At 37.9% G+C, this 20,646-nt stretch overlaps 1 protein-coding gene across 1 annotated transcript in view; it reads right to left on the minus strand.

Moving 5' to 3' along the window:
- The window catches only part of LOC113164473 (calponin homology domain-containing protein DDB_G0272472), a 32,346-nt gene extending 19,793 nt beyond the window's left edge, over nucleotides 1–12,553 (minus strand). The window contains exons 1-4 of the mRNA XM_033325822.1: nucleotides 12,174–12,553; nucleotides 9,894–10,072; nucleotides 7,643–7,687; nucleotides 4,737–4,805 (exon numbers count right to left, since the gene is read on the minus strand). Coding sequence (XP_033181713.1) covers nucleotides 4,737–4,805; nucleotides 7,643–7,687; nucleotides 9,894–10,072; nucleotides 12,174–12,352 — 472 coding nt within the window. The 5' untranslated portion in view covers nucleotides 12,353–12,553. The remainder of the gene's footprint in view (nucleotides 1–4,736; nucleotides 4,806–7,642; nucleotides 7,688–9,893; nucleotides 10,073–12,173) is intronic.
- Nucleotides 12,554–20,646: the final 8,093 nt, after the last annotated feature.

A 20,646-nucleotide genomic window follows, 5' to 3' on the forward strand; every position in this document is an offset into this window, starting at 1 on the left:
CTTATCCATCAGGTCTCCTTAACCCTAGCTCTCTACCACTGTTCAATCCATGTATGTGAGGAGTTCAGGGACCATACATATCAAAGGTCAATCGTGTTTTGGAGCCAAAGTGTGATGTGACTGTGGATCAGTAATAATTTAAACAAGCATTACTATGTATTTTTAATATTACTTGCAGCTTAAAACACATGAATAAGGCTAATAAATGTACACAATCCAGCATACTGAGTAAATGATGACAACTTGTTAATATTAAAACTTTTGATCTATAAATAAGAATATAATTAACATATGTAAACTTATTATTATGAAGTTATTATCAGTAAGTATTTTTAAGATATGTGTACATATTAATAGTGCAGAACACAGATTGAGGCCAAGTCTGAAAAATGGAACAGCAAAATACAAAAAACAATGCAGTAACATTATCACTGAACTATTGAAAAGAAACTAATTTCTTATTGACCATCAGCACAAAATTTTAACTATTTATTAAATTAATTAAACTCAGCTGTTTAACCATGTTGCTGCTTTTAAACTAAAATCTGCCTGTTTGGGTATTGTTAGTGAGTCAGTCTCACAGTTCTTCACACAATGCAAGACACATCAACAGCAAATGAGAAGAAAAATATCAGAATGCAGGGCTAAAACAATAGTGTAGTGTTTTCAAAAATTACAGTATCTACATTTTTCAATCCCAATCCATACAGTAGTTTTTTCTATTTTAGCCTTTACTGATAGTCAACAACAAAACACAAAGAGAAAGTGTGCAGAAAGAGAAGGGGATTGCATACAACAAAGATTCCCAACTGAACTTAAACTTGAGATATTACAGGCTCTGACTAATCAATTACCAGGGTACTCCACAAAACACATCCTAAAAACATTTTCCGCTTACAAATATAACATCCTTCAATGTAAATTAACAGTAAAATCAAGGACAGAAATAGAGGCAGCTATATTCACTGGAATGATCTCAGTTTCAAATCAACAGAAACCCAAAAATCTATCCTATGACAAAATAATTATTTTATTCATTATATATTATTATACAATATTACTACAATAATTTGCAGTTTATAACTCCAAAAAGCTGAAACCACTTTTATGGTGTGATGTATAAGTTTTTGCCCCCTTTCTAAATTAAGGGGGCAGCAGTATGCATGTTTCTCTCAGCTACAGCAACATGCCAGGGTCCTGAAGCAGCAACGCATTTCAACAGCAGCACACTATCACCACCATCCAACCAATCATCCAATTAAGCTCTTCGATTACTTGCCCAGAAATGGCTTTGATAGGTTGTTTATATATATAAATATATATATATATATATATATATAATCTTATCCTGTCATTCAGAAGATGCTGTTATAAAGCTCCAAAGATCATCATGGTCAGTCACCACTGTTCTTGAAATTTTCCCTTAAGAGAGCAGGATCTAGACAAGTCATAAAGGATCACAACTGTGTTTTATCAGGTTAAAAATATTGGCTTATATTTGTGACTTGGTGAAGATGAGATAACATTTCATGACCAATGCCTGAAAACTAGGACACTCGATCAATTGCTTAATTCTCTTGCCACCATAAGTGCTGATGTGGTTAAAGGAAACACGCATGTATTTTCATTTGAAAGATAAAGAAATGTATTACAAAGGCATTTTTTCGATATTTATTGTAATGAATCAAGAAACTGGAGAGGATTTGGATTTTCTGTGACTGTGTTTGTCGCCACTGTGATTTTATGGAAAATACTGCGAAGGTTCACTACTGTGCAAAATGTTCTCAGTTTGGAAATAGTGACTTTTGGTGAGGTTCACTGTCAGAATATTCGAAATTGCTTTGTATCCATTCACAGACTATTCCAGATATGTTCAACCACCTTCAATCCCACCTCTTCTCAAATTTCATTAGATTGTGCTGCTTGTTGAGACCTTTCAACCAACTATACATTACTGGAAAGTTTATATTTAGGTGATGTGTAGAGTGAAAAGGCCAAACAGTGACAGGCCTGGGTGCATTTTATCAGTGAAGCTTGGTAGATTAGTGTATTTAGCAATTAGAAAGCAAATACTTTTTTCACACAGGTCGAGCAACTGTTTGATATTTGCTTCAATAAATACTAAAATTTTAAATATTTACAAAACTGTGTTAGCTCAGATTGCCTTTGTTTCATGTTAGATTTTGTGTCAAGAAGTATTAGATACTGTATTTAGTATGAGATGTACTGTATACAAACATTGAAGAAATTAGGGGAGCTAATACTTTTTCACAGCACTGCATGTATATGATCCTGTAATCTGTTTTTATGTTTGTTCACTTCTCTTTTAGATATTTAAAATATTTCATTGGTCAGTACATTTTTGTTGTTATGCTAGGCATCACATACACAGATGCCAACTTGTGTAATAAATCATACTATAACACTGAGCTAATCAGTGCAATAAAATAAAATAACTTCCGCTGTCTAGTCTCATTCCTTTTAGTGGGTATATAAGAAGTTTTTTTTTTTTATTCTGTTGTTAAAAGATTGTACGACCCAAACGCCCAGTCTGGTCCTGCAGTAGAAACCAGACAACTGGTCTCCTGCACCACCACATACACGCTGCTGCCATCCTCTTCCAGCTGGACTGGAGTATAGTATGTTGCAGTTTGGTCCTCATCGGTCTTTAGAGGGACCAGGGAACTACTGGCTATGGTTGTGCTGCCTGTCTTATTGGTTCTGGAGGTCAAATATGACTCCTTTGACCTCCTCATCAGAGGAGGTCGTATCAAACTCTTCCTGTGTCTTAGCTGCCTCCTCTTTCCCCTCCTCTTCCTCGGCCCGCTCTACAGGCGAGGACACTACGTCATAAAGGAAGGTGAAGAAGCCATAGATCCAATCAGAGCCCTCTTCTGCTAAAATATTAAGAACCTCCTCAAGCGACTCAGCATTCACACTACCACCGCCATCTTTGGTCAAGCCTGACGAAAGAGAAAGGGGGAGGGCAGAAGAAAAACAGATGGGATGGAAAAGGAGGTGGATATGAAGAAGGGAACGGCAGAAATAAAGATTAAACACAAAGGGGAGAACGGCAAGGAGAGGGTAAGATAAGAAAAAAGTCAAGAAAGAAAAAGTTTGAGACATAAAGAGCATGAAGAAGGGAAGATCAACGAAGAGCAACGGTAATGAAATAGGGTAAAATAATAGAGGATGGTGATACGAGACAAAGAGAAAGAAAATGAGTTATAGAAGTTACAAACTAACAACAGACTAAATTTAAGGCTGAATGATACAGAAAATTAACTGTGACTTCTGAGAAATTTATACTATATAGGATTTTGAGTATTCAACGTTTTTGAAGCACTCATTTTAGTCTTTATTATTCACTACAGTTACAATAAATTCTTTCATATCAGTTGATATTCATTTCTCCATATAAGCTAAAGCACTATTTCTGTCAAGCTTAATGCTTCCTTTTTTACTTCCAAGTGAGATGTGGAGGTGCTTCAATCTACTCCTGTTTTTGACTGTTCTTACTGGTATTGTCTTTTGCACTTATATATATATATATGATATCACTGTGTCTCTTTGTTGTTGTTTTTGTAAGACGTGATGCTAGAAAGTGGAAAGTATCAGGTCTGTTGCCTTTTGTTGCATCAGTATTACACTGGTTGTTTTAGTGGAACCACCAGCACCTTATTGAGTCTAAAAGTTCTACTGAGGAAAAGTTATTTCGCGATAGATATTTTAATATTTTACCGCCCAGCCCTAACTACACTCTTGGCAGCTCTATAAAGGCCAGGTATTGCAGTCCAAGTAAAGGATAGGTATGAGGACATGCTATACTGCTTACACTGCCAGTGTTTTCATTAAGGCCTTAAATTCAATCTTGGTCAGTCTGTTAATGGGCATCATGTGTTTCTATCAACACAGAAATTACTTAATTTAATTTCCTGATGTTTTTGGTCACAATCATATGAAATGATGATATTGGATACTTGGGCTAATGACGTCTGCATTAGATGGTAAGAGGCCATGCTCACCCCTTTCAAGAATTTGGTTTAAAAAAAGAAAACAAAAAATATTGTAGCTTAAATTGCAGCTTTGTGATCATCTGTATTTATTATTTTTGCTTTCTCTGTTTGCTTTTATTTTTTTTATTTTAAGTTTCAGTATTAATTACAAAAGAAAAGAAATCAGGACCCAAAGATCAAACCTTCAATGGTTTCTAATTCCCTTCCCAAACTGAAGAGTCGTTACTTCAAATGTCATTTCTCCATAATGGCATAAAAAGTGGCTCATAAACCCTAATGTATGTGACACACTTAAAATACAACATACAGTAAATGCAATCCTGTGAAGCACCAGTAGAAAGCCATGGTGTACTTTGTTCATCTTACAGGTTTAGATCAAGCTGCCCATGAAAAGGTAACACTGTCTTAAACTACAGTCCTGAAGAAAAAGCAGAAACTTAACCATGTTTAGGTGGTTGATGTTTAACATGGGCTGCTGCAGTATAAGGCCTTTACTTTATCTATTAGCTACCACTTCAGAAATGTTAATTGTGTTGAAACAAGCAGTCAGACGTGAATCCATGGGTCAAATATGGATTAACCTGATCTCACTCATTAAATTAGAAGAGTTACAACAGAGGTTTCTGTTTTAAACTGAGGAAATGGAGCACAGCTGTAAACCTCATCAGTCAGGCATTACAAAGAGAAAACAGGGAGAGAAAGAAACTGAATGGGACTTACCGAGCAGAACTTTAGCGTCTTCTACATCAAAGTCTCCATCTCCATCAGCATCATAGGCCGTCAGTTTACCTGAAGGAGGAACAGGAGGAATAGATGGTGAGTATGGGTATGCTACTTCTGGTCAACACAAACAACCACATGAAAACTGAACATATTATAGGAATGAGATTAATATTAAAGTGGCCATTTCTTTTATTTTAGAGAGTAGTGTGTGTGTGTGTGTGTGTGTGTGTGTGTGTGTGTGTGTGTGTGTGTGTGTATGCTCAGCAATTCCTAAATTACTGCACAGCACAAATATTGTATTGAGTTGTTAGTGACATTCAATGTTTGTTGTATTAAATCCAACATTTTCCCAACCTCTGAATGTCTTTCTCAACCAAATTATTAATATTCTAAATACATTTTATATAGAAGGAAAATATTTAAAAACATGATAACATGGTTCAACTTAAGCAAGAGACAGTGTTAATGCCAATCAATGTCACAGGTGTGGTTTTGAAGAACTGGTTTGAAATTAAGCACTGGCTCCAACACAGCCCTTAAATACCCAGTTTCCACTAAGTCAGTTTAAGGGCACATTTAAATCTCCTTAGATGTTTTCTTTCTTGATGCATGCTGATAATTTTACCCTTCTGAAACAGATTAACATCTTTTCTACGACCACAGGATGTGTTTTCAGACATGGTTGTTTGAGAAATAAAAAGCTACTCATGTATCTGTTAGGGTTAAATAACTTGCCAGCTGAAACATATTCATCCATGCAGTAATTATCCAATGATGGGCTCTTATTACTGTTTTATTATTTGCCTAGTTAAATCCATGTGGTGTTTTTTTTGCAGTGTATGTATACATGTATATTCTCATATTGAACCTTTGCTGAACCAGAACTAGCAAGTGTGTTGTTGTAGCGAGATAAAACATAAAAATGAGGTATATATATATATATATATATATATATAGAGAGAGAGAGAGAGGCATATAAATAGGTGTTTTTTATGACAAAAAGGCTCTAGTTAAGAAGCAGTAATCTAGTACTAATAAAAGCACCATGCATGTTAGCAGTGAGCAACAGCCAACAGTATCTCAAAGTGCATGAGCAATGAGGTATTCATTTAAGCTGCAGAATGAGGAAGGATGTGGCAGAGGACCACGATGTCTGCAACACATCAACGCTAGAGTCACATACACATTTTGAATCCCACGAAATCTATGTTTATGAGATTTATATTTATAGTTTAAAAGGGATGTGTGGTTTACACGTATAAACACACCTTTCTGTTTGAGCTAAAGCAGCTACAATGTTGAGTTTAAGGGTATGGTAAGGGTTTTGAAGCTTAAAGCTGTCCTCAGACCACTATCTCTGTTGCTGTAGAGTGAATTTTTTTTTTTTTTTTTACTTTCCTGTTCCGTATTTTGGCTTCAGAAAGATAAATCCAATGAACTAGTTAATGTCTGCTTTAGTTGTTCTTTTTTTAGACTAGAACTCCAATAGTTGGATATTTAAAAGTTTTCCATCTTAAACATATTGTGAACAAAACAAATCCCCTTTTGCATCCAGTTCACTCCCTGATTGTGACATCGTCTGTGACATGAATAAGAACATATATTAGTATACCGTAGTATGTCTAAGGTGATGAGGAATGAGGTCTTAATTTGGAGAAAAGTTACCACTAAATATAATAGTGGAATAAATGAGATCATTGCTACAGAGGACGAACTTTTGGCCTTCTGTCAGTTTATTTTAGTCTTTGTTCACATACCTATATCTGAGTTGTTAGCCTTCACTGGTCAGTGCAGCTCATTGCACCGTCTCCTCCCACATTTAGAATCTGAGTAAGCTCATCATACTCTTTGTTGGTACTGGTGACATTATTCCCTCTAAAACATTGTCACATCAGTGCAGGGGTCTCCAACATGTTGTTTATGGGCTACCAGCAGTTCCCAAAGTAGCTAATAAAAGGTTTAGACAATGAACTACATCCAAAGCCCAGTTGAAAAAAACTAAATGTCACTCAGTGAACCAATTCCAACCCAATCAAATGCACAGACATCCTACCTTCCTCATATTCATGTAACTCCTCTGGATAATATCACATTAAACTTTAGGCAGCTGGATAGTGTAGTGGTAAGATTGCTGCTCTTCATGCGGGAGATTGGGTTTCATATCCCAGCTGTGGACTACCTCCAATAGGGGTCCTTAGGCAAGACCTCCTTACAATACACGGTACCTGCCTTTGTAAGTCGCTTTAGATAAAAGCCTCTGCCAAATAACTAAATGTAAATTTCAGTCTTCACTTACATGAAGAGATAAAACTGAACTATCACAACAAACAGGAAGTCTACTGTTGTGAACTCAGTGACTTACACTGTAGGATTCCTGTAATATATTATTTATATTTGCTTACATTTTAGAAGATTGGGCATGTTAAATTTACAATTAGCAGTTCATGTTAGGGTTCGGTGTCTTGTCAAATGACACAGGGAATCAAAACACTAACCCTGGGGTTAGTAGACAACTACTCTACCATCTGAGCTACTGCCACTGCAATGAAGAAATATACAAACTGAAGTCATGAATCATGAATTAATGTATACTATTTACAATAAAAACAAGATTGTTTTGTGAAAGAAGGCACATTTACTGACCTTGATGATGATAATATAAGTTTACGGTGGTTAAAGGACAAAACATAATCAAGCAATCAAGAAATTTAAAGCTTGTAAACTTTTACACTAGCTTATTCAACAGGTTTGGTTTGAAGATCAGTTCGGCAATTTGGCTATGACATGTAAATGACTGTAAGACATGAGCAACTCTCAGTCATTTTTATTTTGTCTTAGTGGCTTTCAGAGGAAAAACGGTTGGAGACCCCTGCATTATAAATGTTAAAATCTTGAAGCCATACCTTGTAAAACTTCTGAAAAGTTCATTTGAAACTCCTTAGCTCTGGCTGCATGCAGAACAACACACAGAGAGAAATAGGAAGGGAAGGAAGGATGAAGACAGAAAATGCTTTTACTATGAATTTGTCTACAATCAATTGCATTTATATCTTACAGGGGTCTTTAGTATATAAAATCAAGAGCAACATGAAACATTTATCAGTACCCAGAAAATATGGACTTCTGTCGGACTGTTTATCTGTTTACATACATTTCTATTTTAAGCATCCATGAAAACAACTGAATACACCACAGAGAGAAGAAACACAGAAAGGCAGACCAGAGATCAGATGTTTTACTGTCGTTATCATTCTCACATTGTTTCTTTATGCTGTGAACAAACAATCAAAAGCTGGCACAGGTCTCAGAGGCTCTCATTTACAATAAGAAAGTCAGTAGCATTTTTACTCTCAGTAAATACTCTCAATAGCAGAAGAAGTTTGACATAAGATAAATACTGTAAAAATGCTTCTGGGCGAAAGGAGCTTGAAGTGTTGCAGGAAGTGCCTATGTTTTTGTGCGTCTGCACTCTAGGAACTTAGTCACAGTTCTGTGACATCTGTGAGTCTGTGCACCTAATTTAGAGAAGGTACTCTCTCAGCACAACGGGAGCCATTAGTAATGGTATGAGTTGATTGGTGTCCATGCAGAGAGGGACAAAAAACAAAAACAATCAAAAAAAGGCAATATGATTCTGGACCTATTCAATGATGTATTTAAAAAGCTTGAATACGGCACCGACTCTCAATCATTCAGCCAATTTAAGTTAAACAGAATTCTCTGAAAAATCCTCTGTGGCCCACAAAACCATTTTCTCCAAGAGATCACAGTAAAACTGTTGACAGGACACCTTCAACAAGACACAAGGCTGGTTTCTACTCCATTTATTATTTTTATGCATGGAGGTTTTATATCTGTGTAACTTTTCACAGCCTAATTAAGTAACCTCTGTGACACCATCTCAATGTGAATTCATCTCAATGTGAAGTCTATGAGCGTGCAGATTTGATCGTCGCAGCTCGGCGAAGCAGATTTTCTTAGACATGGTCTACAGACTACTTTGTGTTAGTTGTAGCTTTGTTAAAAAGTCAATAAAGTTACGCCTTATATGTATACACAGTATACAGCAGAGGTCTTGGAGAAAAATCTACCAGGGGAACCACAGTTCTCTAGTACTGTACTGTAAATTTAAAAAAACAGACTTCTCATTTATATGTTAGTTATATGAAAACAGCTATTGAAGAAAGCCAACTGTAACCTGATTACTCAAGTGAATTAAAGTGCAGTCAGTGAGTGTCCTAACAACTATAGGAAGACCAACATTTGCTTTTATGTCTGAGAGGAAGAGGTTGTGGCAGAACTGCATGGCTGTCATAACCACATAAAGCTGGAGCTGGGTTCCTGTTTGAAAACTGAAATTTAGAGCCAAAGCACAGTGTGAGAGCCTGCTGTGAGAAAAAGCCTGGTAAAAAAATGTTACAAAACCACATTAACCATTTGACTGATGCAGTAGACATCCGGAAAACGTGAAACTCCATCATGCTTTGTCAGTGTACTTGAACACATGATGCATTCACAGGTTTACAACACGCATTAACTGTGACTTGAGACTTGATAAACAATGACATTTGTTAGTTGGTGTAAGAGTTTGCTATTACTAATTTTCACTTTAAAAGCATCATGAGAAGCAAGCACAGTTGGTACCATTTGAGCACACCAGTATTTAAAACTGCTAAATTGTTGGGGAAGTAACTTCTAATATGCAAATTTATGCTTGCTGACCACTAGCAAACTATTTTAACATGTTGACATTTGACACAGAGCAGGAGTCTAAATGTAAAGAAGCTGCCGCAGCTTGTTAGCAGTGTTGCACCATTGCTTTTATTTTTTTTTCTGCAATGAGACAAGATTTTAGTGACATTTGCTTTCTAAACTGTAATTAAGTGCAAATTGTTCATGCAATAAGGGTGTGTTCATTTACATTCGATATAATGATACGATGATGAGATGATGAGAAGCTTGATTTATTATTCTACATCTACTCCCTTTCTGAACATTAAATTTCTAAATCTACGCCCCCAGAAATTGTAACTACAGACTGATCAGTCTACTGGTTCAGTCAGTGTTCTGAAGATGCTCCAACGCAGGCCTGTAAGACCATTTTTTTGTAATATTGTTCCTATCTTTTCTGTGGTAATTAAGTATATTACTTACCAATGACGCTATCATAGTCCACAATGTCGAAGTAGACCACAGCTACAGAACTCCAGACTCCCAGCAGAGCCAAAACCACAAACCAGGTAAATATGGAGTACTTAGGACCTCCTCCTGCCTCTCCTCCTCCAGGTTCTGTCCTCTTCCATTCTTGCTTTCCCCTGAGTGGGTCCTGGCCTCTGAAGACATCGGGTATAAAGAAAATTATGTTAAAGCCAAGTTCAACGTTGTGTGGACGAAAGTGTAGTCTGAAACCCATGGTTGGGCATGTTGGGCATCAGCAGCTGTGAATGGGCTAAAACAGCAATCGATTATGCACACTGTATGTCCCTCCAAACTACTTGTTTTTGTTGAATTCTAAGCTAAATTTAGCTCTACCATTTATGTTTAATTCTACTTTCTTTAAACCACACAAGAGTTCAGTGGCATGAGTTAATTCCAATGTTTGCATTCACTTTATTTATGATAGTTGAATATGTACGACGGATCACATGAAAAACCTTTGAAACTAGAAGTGAATTTACAGTCGCGACTATTTTGAGGAAAGCTTTTTGTTGACTTGAGGATCAAATTCAAAATTGTCTTAATTTTTTTCAATGCCTAGTTTGGACAAATCCAACTCTGCAGTAAAATGTGACTTTGATGAGAAAGATGATTGTGCTCAAAAAACATTTAGTCATAATGTTGATTTGTATCTGTTATAAAACTTCTGCTTTATTAAGAAATATGTACATTAGATGTTTCTTTCAGCATATCAAGTATACACTCATGAGCCACAAGCATACACTAAGAAATCCACACTATTACTGAAATGCTCGAGAAATATACTTTTAAATACAGATGAGAACTTATGAAACAGTCTAAAATATAAGCAGAAGCCTACAGAAGAAAAATAGACAACATGTCAGTAGCTGGAAAGGGCAGAGTAACCCCGGAACAGAGCGAGCGAAGGAGTCAACATGACCCTGACAGAGAGAGAGTTAACAACAGCTGTTCATCCTCCAATGCTCACAACTGAAATAGCTGTAATGACAACAGCTGCCTGCCTTTGAGTCGCAATTGGGTCCAATTAATGGTGTTAATGCTTAAGATAGAACCAGAAATATAATGATCCTTTATTACACTAAAAGTGAAAGTGGTTTAAAGTGTCTTTAAAAGCATGAAAGCATAAGAAAGGTTTCCTTACTGTGATAATGGGGCGGTGTAGTGATGCAGTAAATGTCGTCAAAGACATCCTGAAGGGTTTTAATGGCTATTATACAACTGATTACCACATATGCTCTGTCTGAAAGGTTTTATTTAAAGGATGGCATGTCAACCAAAACTGCTGGGAAATTACTTTTGAAGTACATTAAGAAGCTTCCACTGAAGTCCAATTTTTCTACAGACGATGTTAGTTTGAGCATCAGCATAAAACATGAACTACTGAAATATTTTGTTCTCTGATAATAAGTCAAAAGGTATGAGGTACCTGAAATACTAAATAGAGCAATGAAGGTGCATTTGGTATTTAACAAATGTATTTTTTTTACTTATTAATAAACCGTATTATAGGTGCAGATGTGTTTTCTCTTTTATCTAATTTAATCTTATTGCGTATATGTGAATACATGCAGGGGGCTCCTGGGCAATGGATGCAAAATTATCTGCAGTTTTAAGTTGACCTGAAAGAATAAAGTTTGGTGACATTACCATAAACAATTAGTACTCTTACATGATCCAAGAGTTTCTGTGATTAAGAACACTGTGGAGATAAATCTAAATTCAGAGTGGGGAGGAGTATGTGTGCAACCAGCTCTGATTGATTAATACAGTTAAAAAAACAATATCAAACCAAACCATTCAAGACCAAATTAAACTGAACAACACTTCAGCATCTGTCTGACCATGCCAACAGAAACAGGCCGTGCAGAATCAGGATTTCACAGTAAAAGTCCTCTTTACTGGCAGGGTTTTATTGTGAAATCAACTAACGGTTATATTAAGGATGCAGGACACTATTTAAGGCCAATAAAAAAAGCAAAACACACTATAACAACTATATATTGTTTAAGTCCTTCAGGTATTCAGCAATGTGCTGCTGAGTCTGTTCATCAAAAACACAGCAACCAACCATGCTAAACCAAACCAAGCTTATAAACCTTCCGCAACCTGTCTCAGAGGACAGCTGGTGTTGGATCCTCCTTTTTCAGTGGGACCTCCTCCTCTGTAACACCTCCTAACAGAGCCAAAAGCAAGCCCAGATAAGAAGCAAAGCCAGCCTGAACCACACCAGGTCACAACATCACTCTTACCCCTCTGCTGGTCCAAGGCCGCACTACCTCCTCCACCAGCGGCCCTGTCTCCTCCTCATACTCCTCCTCTTTAGTGGACACCCCCTCCTCTGCGTGGACCTCCTCTACAGGAGCTGAGGAGAGTGAGGAGGAGTAGGAGGTGCTGTAGTGGCTGTATCGCTGCATGGACTATCTAAGATTCCAGCTTGAACTGAAAAAACAAGACAATGCAAGGCCAGGACCAGGCCAGACAGGAGGCAATACAGAGAACCACTTCTTCTCCAGCTATAATCAGTAGCGAGAACACTGAACCACCATCAAATAAATACAAATATATTGTAGAATATGAGGTGATGCACCTTTAGCATGAAAAATTAGATGACAGAAAGGCTGTGATAAAATTTAAAAACAATCTACAGTTCCAAACTAGTATTTCAAGAAAATATACAAAAAAGCAGTTTACCAATTTCAAACAAACAATCAATGAAGTGATGAAAGGTAATAAATATAATCCGAAAGAACAAATGATTGATCATCCAAACAGGTAAAAAACCAAACTACAGCAGGACAACAGCAGAAAGTGACTGAGCAGGAGAAGGAAGAGCTCCTCCTCTTCCTCTTAGCAGCACAGTGATTGTGACGGGCTGCGGTCTATTGGTCCTGAACCTGATCCACACTATTATTAGAGCTGACAAACCTAGGGCCGCCCTCGTTTTGTGTCAGATGCCAAAGAGGACAGAATAGACCACCAAATAACCTTGACACTTGTTGTTCACACACACAGACTCTGCTGTGGGATGTGTCACCTTAAAGGGCAACATCACAGATTTTAAACTTGATTCCTTTAGTTTTAGTTTGAACACATGGAGATGAGCTTCCATCAGCCTTTCGTAAATTTGAAATACATCTCTACTTCTAGCTGAAAAACTCCTTCAGAGAGGTCATCAGCAAAGGAAAGTAGTTGAGTGTGGTGGCTGGATGACAGAGATTACATGTAGTGATGTATTTGTATTTAAAATTAGTCAGACTAAAACAGAGACTGATACAAAGTGGTCTCTAGATGTCTAAATAAGTTGTTATCCACTACTAAGTAATTAATATCTAAATTCAAACCATCTGCGCTGTGACAAGAAGCTCAGTTGTTTTGCCTGCTTGTCTCTCTCTCACTGCACTTCATTATCAAACAGAAAATGTAACTGTGATGTGTCTCCACATGAAATGTTTCAGTTATTCTGTTGTTTTCAGTTTCTCACAACAACTTCCTACACAGCCTGCGTTCATGTGTCATGTTCTAGTTTGTGTCTGTTGTGTTTTGGGCTCTAAGAGCTTCAAATTGCAGGTGACCTACACTCTGTAGTGTACCCTGAATGCCTCAGCACTGACACTGCTGCTGTTGCTCTGCTAATGTGCTGCTGTGCAGACACAATGTTACAGTAACCAGGCTCCAACAGGTAATGTAAACTCAATGACAGAATTAGCTTCTCAGTTGAAAGGACTTTTGCTTGCTAGCAGTAAATTATCTTTGGATATGAACTGTTGGCCTAACAAATAAAACAAAACAAACAAAACAAGGAAGTGTTATTTACGCAAAATCTGCAGACTGAGATAATCAGAGCAAAATAATAGAACGCATAATCAGTACAGAATTGACACAAGAATGATTTTAATCAGAAAATGTAATCAGAAAATCTACAAGAACTATCTGATGAAACTTTATTTGCCAGCTTTTAGTACTTGTGAGTGTTGGGTGCTTGTTTCTAGATATACTGTTGTGTTAGTATTCATCTCCACCTGTGCTTATCTATGCTAAGGTCACTGGTTACCAGTGAATCAGTGATTATGTGATTATGGAAAAAATCTCTCCACAGAATACACTATTTGCATGTTCTTTATTTCAAATATTTTTAAAGTATCTTATATCTGCCCCCAACAGTAATTTGCATGTGATTTGCAAATCAATTTGCAAAGTCAAATACCTTTTGCGAGGAAGTCAAGTTCCATCATGTCAAGTTTCAGTTTAAGTGCGAAAGATAATAATAATAAACAGTATGTAAACATGGATGCTGCTGCAGTCTGTCTGTCTCTATCTGTGCTGCACGTTGAATAAAACAACTTGGCTTTGTGTTCAAGACACAAACATGCTGCTGTAAGCTGCATTCCCATACACACTAGAGGTAGGTCAGGTCAGAAGTGTTTTGCATTTCTGAGTCAAAATGAAAGGCCCCACTTTACACGTAAAATGCAAATGTGAATATGAAGCAGCTTAAAATATTTGTGGACAACTTGCATATCTATTATTAGTCTATAAATGTCACAATTAAGTTTTATTTGGATACTGTGCAAATATCCCAACACCTCAGAGAGCATTACACAAGATAAGGGAAGTAACAACTAGTGTAAGCTGTATGTTGTTTGATGGGCTATGGTTGAACTCAAGACTAGTGCAGACATCCAACAACAGAAGCCAGCTTTCCCACAGCTGTATTAATTATCATGATGAAGCTAATTTATTATTAACCTGAAGGCTTTATGTCAGGTTTATACATGTGTTAATGAGGCGAATAAAATTGTTTTATCCAAGTTTGTTCACATCACGGGATCTGTCGAAAAAACACGCACGAAACACAAGAATGTAATCATCAATTGCTGTTTAAAAAGTTAATAGCTTGTTAGCTAATGTTAGCCGGCTATAACTTACAGAAGCTAGGTTAGCCTAGCGTCACTTAGTCCACAGGGCCACTATCATGCTACTGCTGGACAAGCAAACCAGCTGTCGCACAAAACATTTATTTAGTTTATTTGAACTTCCCTATTCAGTTAAGATAATAAGCTTGGATGCCATATTTTCTGGGTTAGTATAACATAGCTTAAATTCCTTGTGTCACGAGAACGTCCAACCAGACTCCATTAAAAATCCTGACGGTTAAATATACTCTTAATCAGAGACAGACTTAACACTCGCGAAAAAAAGAACTGGGAAATGAACAGGAATGTATGCTAGCTACTATTCACATCGGTATGAGTAAAACACAGAAACTATGTTTATTTTGATGAATGTTTTACTATATTTGACGGCCAGTTGACAGCCTCTAGGCGCCCAGCAAGAGGCGCTTTAGTCTGAAGAGGACCGTGGGAATCACGGGCGAACAACTGTGAAAACTGGAGTTTATGTGGCAAACTGTGTCGGTATGTTAGCCGTATTGAAGGATGTATCTAAACGTTTCATAAAAGATGTTCAGTTTTATTCTGCTCGTTGTTCCACTTTGCCAATAAGGAAACAGCTTTAAATCGCACTATGTGAGAAGGAAAATAGTATAGAAGGCTGACAGCGGCGCGTCCACAACTCAGAAAATAGCAAGAAAACAGTGCTGACCTTTTCTCGAGTGCGCTTTCGGATTCTTTCTCTGGGCCATTGCTTCGTGAATTATCCACTGCAGGTTTTACGAACTATGAAGCTAGCCTAGCTGTAACTTATACAGAACATGAGCAGGAGCGCTCCTGCCGCAGCTTTCTGATCTCCGGCCGTTACACTGGAGAGGACACGGGTCGACCAAAATCACGTCCCCACTTAGTTACCAGCAAAGCCAAAGTCCATAGTAACCATGATTGACGCCAGACTCCACCAGTCAGAGCTACAGAGACAGCCCATGGGCGGGACTAAAGGCGGGCTCTCACCAGTGTGGGCCAATCACATTACGGCACCGCTTCCCATTGTCGTCATTTTCTTTGGAAAGGAGCAAGAACGTGGCAAACGTGAAGGGCGAGTTTAAAACATCTGGGGCGGAGAGTATTGATTTATTTACTGTTATTATTAATACCTTAAACATGTTTTTAAATCATTAAATCATTTCCAAACAAAAATAACTTCAGTACACCAGGAACTCATGATGATCCTGTGTGGCAGCAGTTTGCTCATACAAGCTGGGACATAACCATTAATATACAGGGATGACAATTCTACAAAGCTTCTTGAATGCATTTGACTTTTACACGTTATAAAGTCAACTAATACATCTAAATATCCCATCAGAACCCAGTGTCAAGTCACACATGGAATTAATATTATTATGCAACAACAGATCTGATGATTTTAACTCTTCCACCTCCATGTTACAGTATGTTTGTTTTGCAAGTGAATCCACCCTAAAAACAACTTTTTTTTGTTTTTCAACTTTTTCATTATCCTCATATTTCTATCATCATCCTTTTATAATACATCTTTATCAGGATCAGTTTGTGGCTATTTTAATAGGCTGATGTGTAAATTAGCAGCTCCCCCTGCAGTATAACATTAAATGGTTTCTGTATATTAATCACATGCTGGAGGCGTTATATTTAAGTTTGCATTTACCATTCCCACCTTTGTAACTGCATGCAGTAATCTATATCATACGCTTATATCGTGTGCTTAATGCACACACAGTCTGAGATACTTATAGTTGATTGCCTCCCAGTACAACACAGAATCACTGGAACAGTAATTGCTTCTCCAGCCTATAACCTGCAGAGAGCGCTGTAGTATAACGTTAGGCAGACTGCAAGACACGGAGCAGCGAAAACTAGGAAAGAAGTGGGAAAAGGGTTCCCTCATCCCAAATTGAATCTAAAGACTATGACGCCCCCCTTTAGTTCATTTCTCAAATCTATTTCTCAGCTTTAAAACAGTTACCAAACTGACAGGAAGTGACTTATTTGCATTTTCTTGATTTTCTGCTTAAATGAAATTAAACACATGGAATGTGAGTTACAAGTCACAAATATCTACAAAAACAATAAATTTAAGCTCATAAACCATTTTATTATGGCAGTTTATTATTAAAGTCATATGTTGGTGAAGATTCTCAGTCATCCAGGTGATGTTATCTGGAAGTTGAGTCATGGTAACTGGACTTCCTTCTTGTTAGGTGGAAAACGTTTCACTACTCATCCAAGTAGCTTCTTCGGTCAGGTTGCCTATTTCTTTTTTTTTGTGTGTGTTTTGTGTCCACAACACAGAGGGGGAGTGCTGTACTTTTCTCCACTTCATTAATGCAACTGCTTTAGTTACTAGTTAGATTTTGCTGATGTAGAGTCTTAAATAAACCACCTGCTGGTACATGAAGGTGTTAAAATCAGCTCTACCTTTACCAGCGTTTTACCAGTTTATGTTCATGACCACCAGAGTGAAACAGACCGAAAACTACTTCAGATGAGGCGGTCACATCATCTGCAGCAGTTTTATGTCAGTCTTTAGTTTTCTTTTGCCCATCATGTGTTTTGTTTTGACCATGTTTAACCTGTCTTTTTTGACAGTTGTGCCTTTTTAAAATTCTATTCATGTGTTTTCATTTTTCACCTTTAAATGTTTTTTTACTCTATGAGTCTCACACAAAAAACCTTAACACTCCACCAACCTCCTGTTATGACAGGCTGATCTGTAATCCATCCATGAGTGAAGGAGTGGTGACATCTGCTTTAGAAACATGCTATAAATAAACTGTACTATTGTAACTTTCTGTTAACTTCAACCTAAACTGTCTGCAGATAACATAGCTCTACAAAGAAAAGAAACTGTAATTCATTAAACTTCAGTCAAGATCTTTTCAGTGCAGCAGATCATCTATCAGTCAGTGATTCCTTGCACAGATTCTCATGTTTAACATCTTTAAAACATGCATTGTTTCCTTTTCTGCAGCAGCATTGACTAAATGGAAACGTAAAACTGGGGTAAACATCGTACCAATCTTTACTCAACAAGTGTCACTGAGAACATAAAAGACGCTGTAGTGGACATCTTGATTCTGGTGCTGGTGTCAGTTTAAGTTCAGATAGACTGAAGCTTTACAGCCGCACTGACAGGTGTTCAAGTTTACAGAGCACACACAGATAAACACAAAGGCATGCACACACGTCCACATACATGGTGACTTTGCACACAGGCTCATAGACTAAACATTACATGCACTCGCTGATAAAGATCATGTGTCGCATGCCAGCCGTATTAACCCCTTGACTCACAAACGCACCATGTACTGCAGCAGATCAGAAGTGCCTCTTAAAACCTCAGAGATGAGTGAATAGTCTCTTAAATCGAATGAAAACGTAACCAAGTCTGGTGTGGAGATTTGATTTCCAAAACAGGTAGGCTAAATGATTTTTTAATCACATTACATGTCTAAACAATCAAAATCCATTTAGTTTTAGTGCTGTTTGAGTTTTTATTACCTTAACTGGTAACAATCACAAGGGGGAGACTGTTGAACACTGCTCACTGCAGACTCACTGGAAACAGCATTCGGCAAAAAGTTTCAGTTTTTCAAAATACAAAGCACACACTGTAGATGCACAGGCTTTCCTTTAAATTAAATGCATGTTTTGTGGGTCTTATATTTATTTTGGGCCACTTAGTTTAACATGAAGATGTAATTGAGCAGTGATCTTTAATAAATAGAATAAAAAAATGAAATGACTAATATAGTCATTTTAATTTGTCAAAGTAAAAACTGTTGTGTCATTTTCAACATTATTTTCTTTCTTACCGACACTTTTAAAAGTTTTAAGAGTTTCAGCTAACTTTAGTGATCAAACTTAAATAAAAAAATATACATGTATATTTTGCCAACAAACTTATGTGAACTCATACAGTGTGTTAATGTTGTACAACAACAGCCTCCACTCTACTGGTTTGAGTATATCCACCAGATGCTGAACCTGGGATTTACCTGCACTCAGCCACAGTGTAGGAGCATTAGTGAGGCCTCAACACTGAAAACTGTTTCTTTGTGAAGATGCGAAAAAAACGCTCTAAACTACATAGACAGCAGGGCAGAGCGATCAGACACAAACAGCATGACCTCATCCTTTGCCTGATGGCACATATGAAAAAAAGTTTGGAGATTGTTCTAATGATGAAAAAATATACACCTGTTTCAGTTTAAACAGCCGGAGAGCAGATAAACAGCTTCACAGTGAATTAAAGGCGATCAATACATCAGGCTTTAGGTCTTAGAGAGAGAGAGAGAGAGAGAGAGAGAGAGAGAGAGAGAGAGAGAGAGAGAGAGAGAGAGAGAGAGAAAGAGGAGTAAAGAAAGAGGATAATAACCTGTTCAAAATGTTTATTCAGAATATCCTGCACTTTAAGTGTCTTCTCTTGTTTGTTTAGTTTTGTCAGTCTTTGTTTGTGTGTGTGTGTGTGTGTGTGTGTGTGTGCGTGTGCATGAGCAAGTGTGTTTCTGCTTGTCTCTGCGTGCGTGTGCGCGTGCCCTCGGTCGCCACAGCACGGAGAACACGGGACTTGGGACGTAACCTCGCGATACATCCCCTTCTGTCCCCCCCAGATTCCAGCTCTCTCTCTCTCTCTCTCTCTCTCAGTGCGCGTCCACGGATGATGGGAGTCCAGCCGGTCAGTCCAACCAACCATCCCACCAACCGGCGCGCCGAAACGCAGCACAACGCTCCAGTCTGACGCCAAACTTCCCACTTTTTCTTCTTCAGATTGTCCAGAAAGAAAAAAAGAAACAAGGTAAAAACAGCAGCTGGAGCCGCGGGAGACTTTTTTTTTATTTGGAGATGTGTTCTTGTTCTTAATTATCACACCTGAAAAGGATGAGAAGAAATTAAACATCCATTTTCCTGAGGTGGTGGAGTGGGGTTTTCGGGATTAAATTGGCAATCAAGGAACGCCGAAGCTGCTGCCGGAGGATTAAAGCGGCTGAAAGATGCCGGAGGAAGCGGAGCGGACGGAGTGAAGCCGCCCGGTGCGCACTTTCCCCTCCCCGGCTGGACTGAAGCGTCTCCCCTGCTGCCACTACTTCTGCGCTCTCCTCAGTTATTCCATCATCTTGACCACTCCGCTTGGATTTAAAAACACCAGCTTCATCCACATCATCACGATATTTTTCTCCTCTTCTGAGATTTTTTTTGGTTCTACTCCAAACACTTTTCCGTCTTTGCGCTGCGCGGAGTTTTTCCGCTCATGGATCGGCCACTTTGCGCCTCGTCTCCGGATGGGATTTGGCTGCTTTGAACGGGACGCGGTGATGAAGTGACAGAGGGAGAGAGACAAACCCGCAGTTTTTAACGCAGGAGTTTCACATGTGAGTACACGCGTTTCTTTCTTGTTTATTGTTGGTTTGAAGGTTTGGAGGCGTCGTGTTCTGAAAGGTGAACTCTGACCTTTTTTTTTAGAGCGAGATGATCCGGACAAAGCAGATCACCTGCGACAGTAAAGAAATCTTATTTGTTAGACAGACAGATTTCCTTCATGCGGTTGATTTATTTTCATTGTGCAGATATTCTTAATGCGTCTTCATGAGGCAGGTTTTTGCGCACTTAAATGTGTTAAAACTCTTATTATACTTAAACCTTCATCAAGAAAAAAGAACGTATTTGTGTTTATGTACATTTCAGCTGCCTGATCGGTCATTTTGACACATTAACTATCATTGACCTGAACTTAAACTCGGTGTTGTCTTTTAAAGTACTTGTGAGGCCGGTGTGCG

The sequence above is a fragment of the Anabas testudineus genome, chromosome 2 (genome assembly GCF_900324465.2).
Source record: "Anabas testudineus chromosome 2, fAnaTes1.2, whole genome shotgun sequence".
NCBI classification, from domain to species: domain Eukaryota; kingdom Metazoa; phylum Chordata; class Actinopteri; order Anabantiformes; family Anabantidae; genus Anabas; species Anabas testudineus.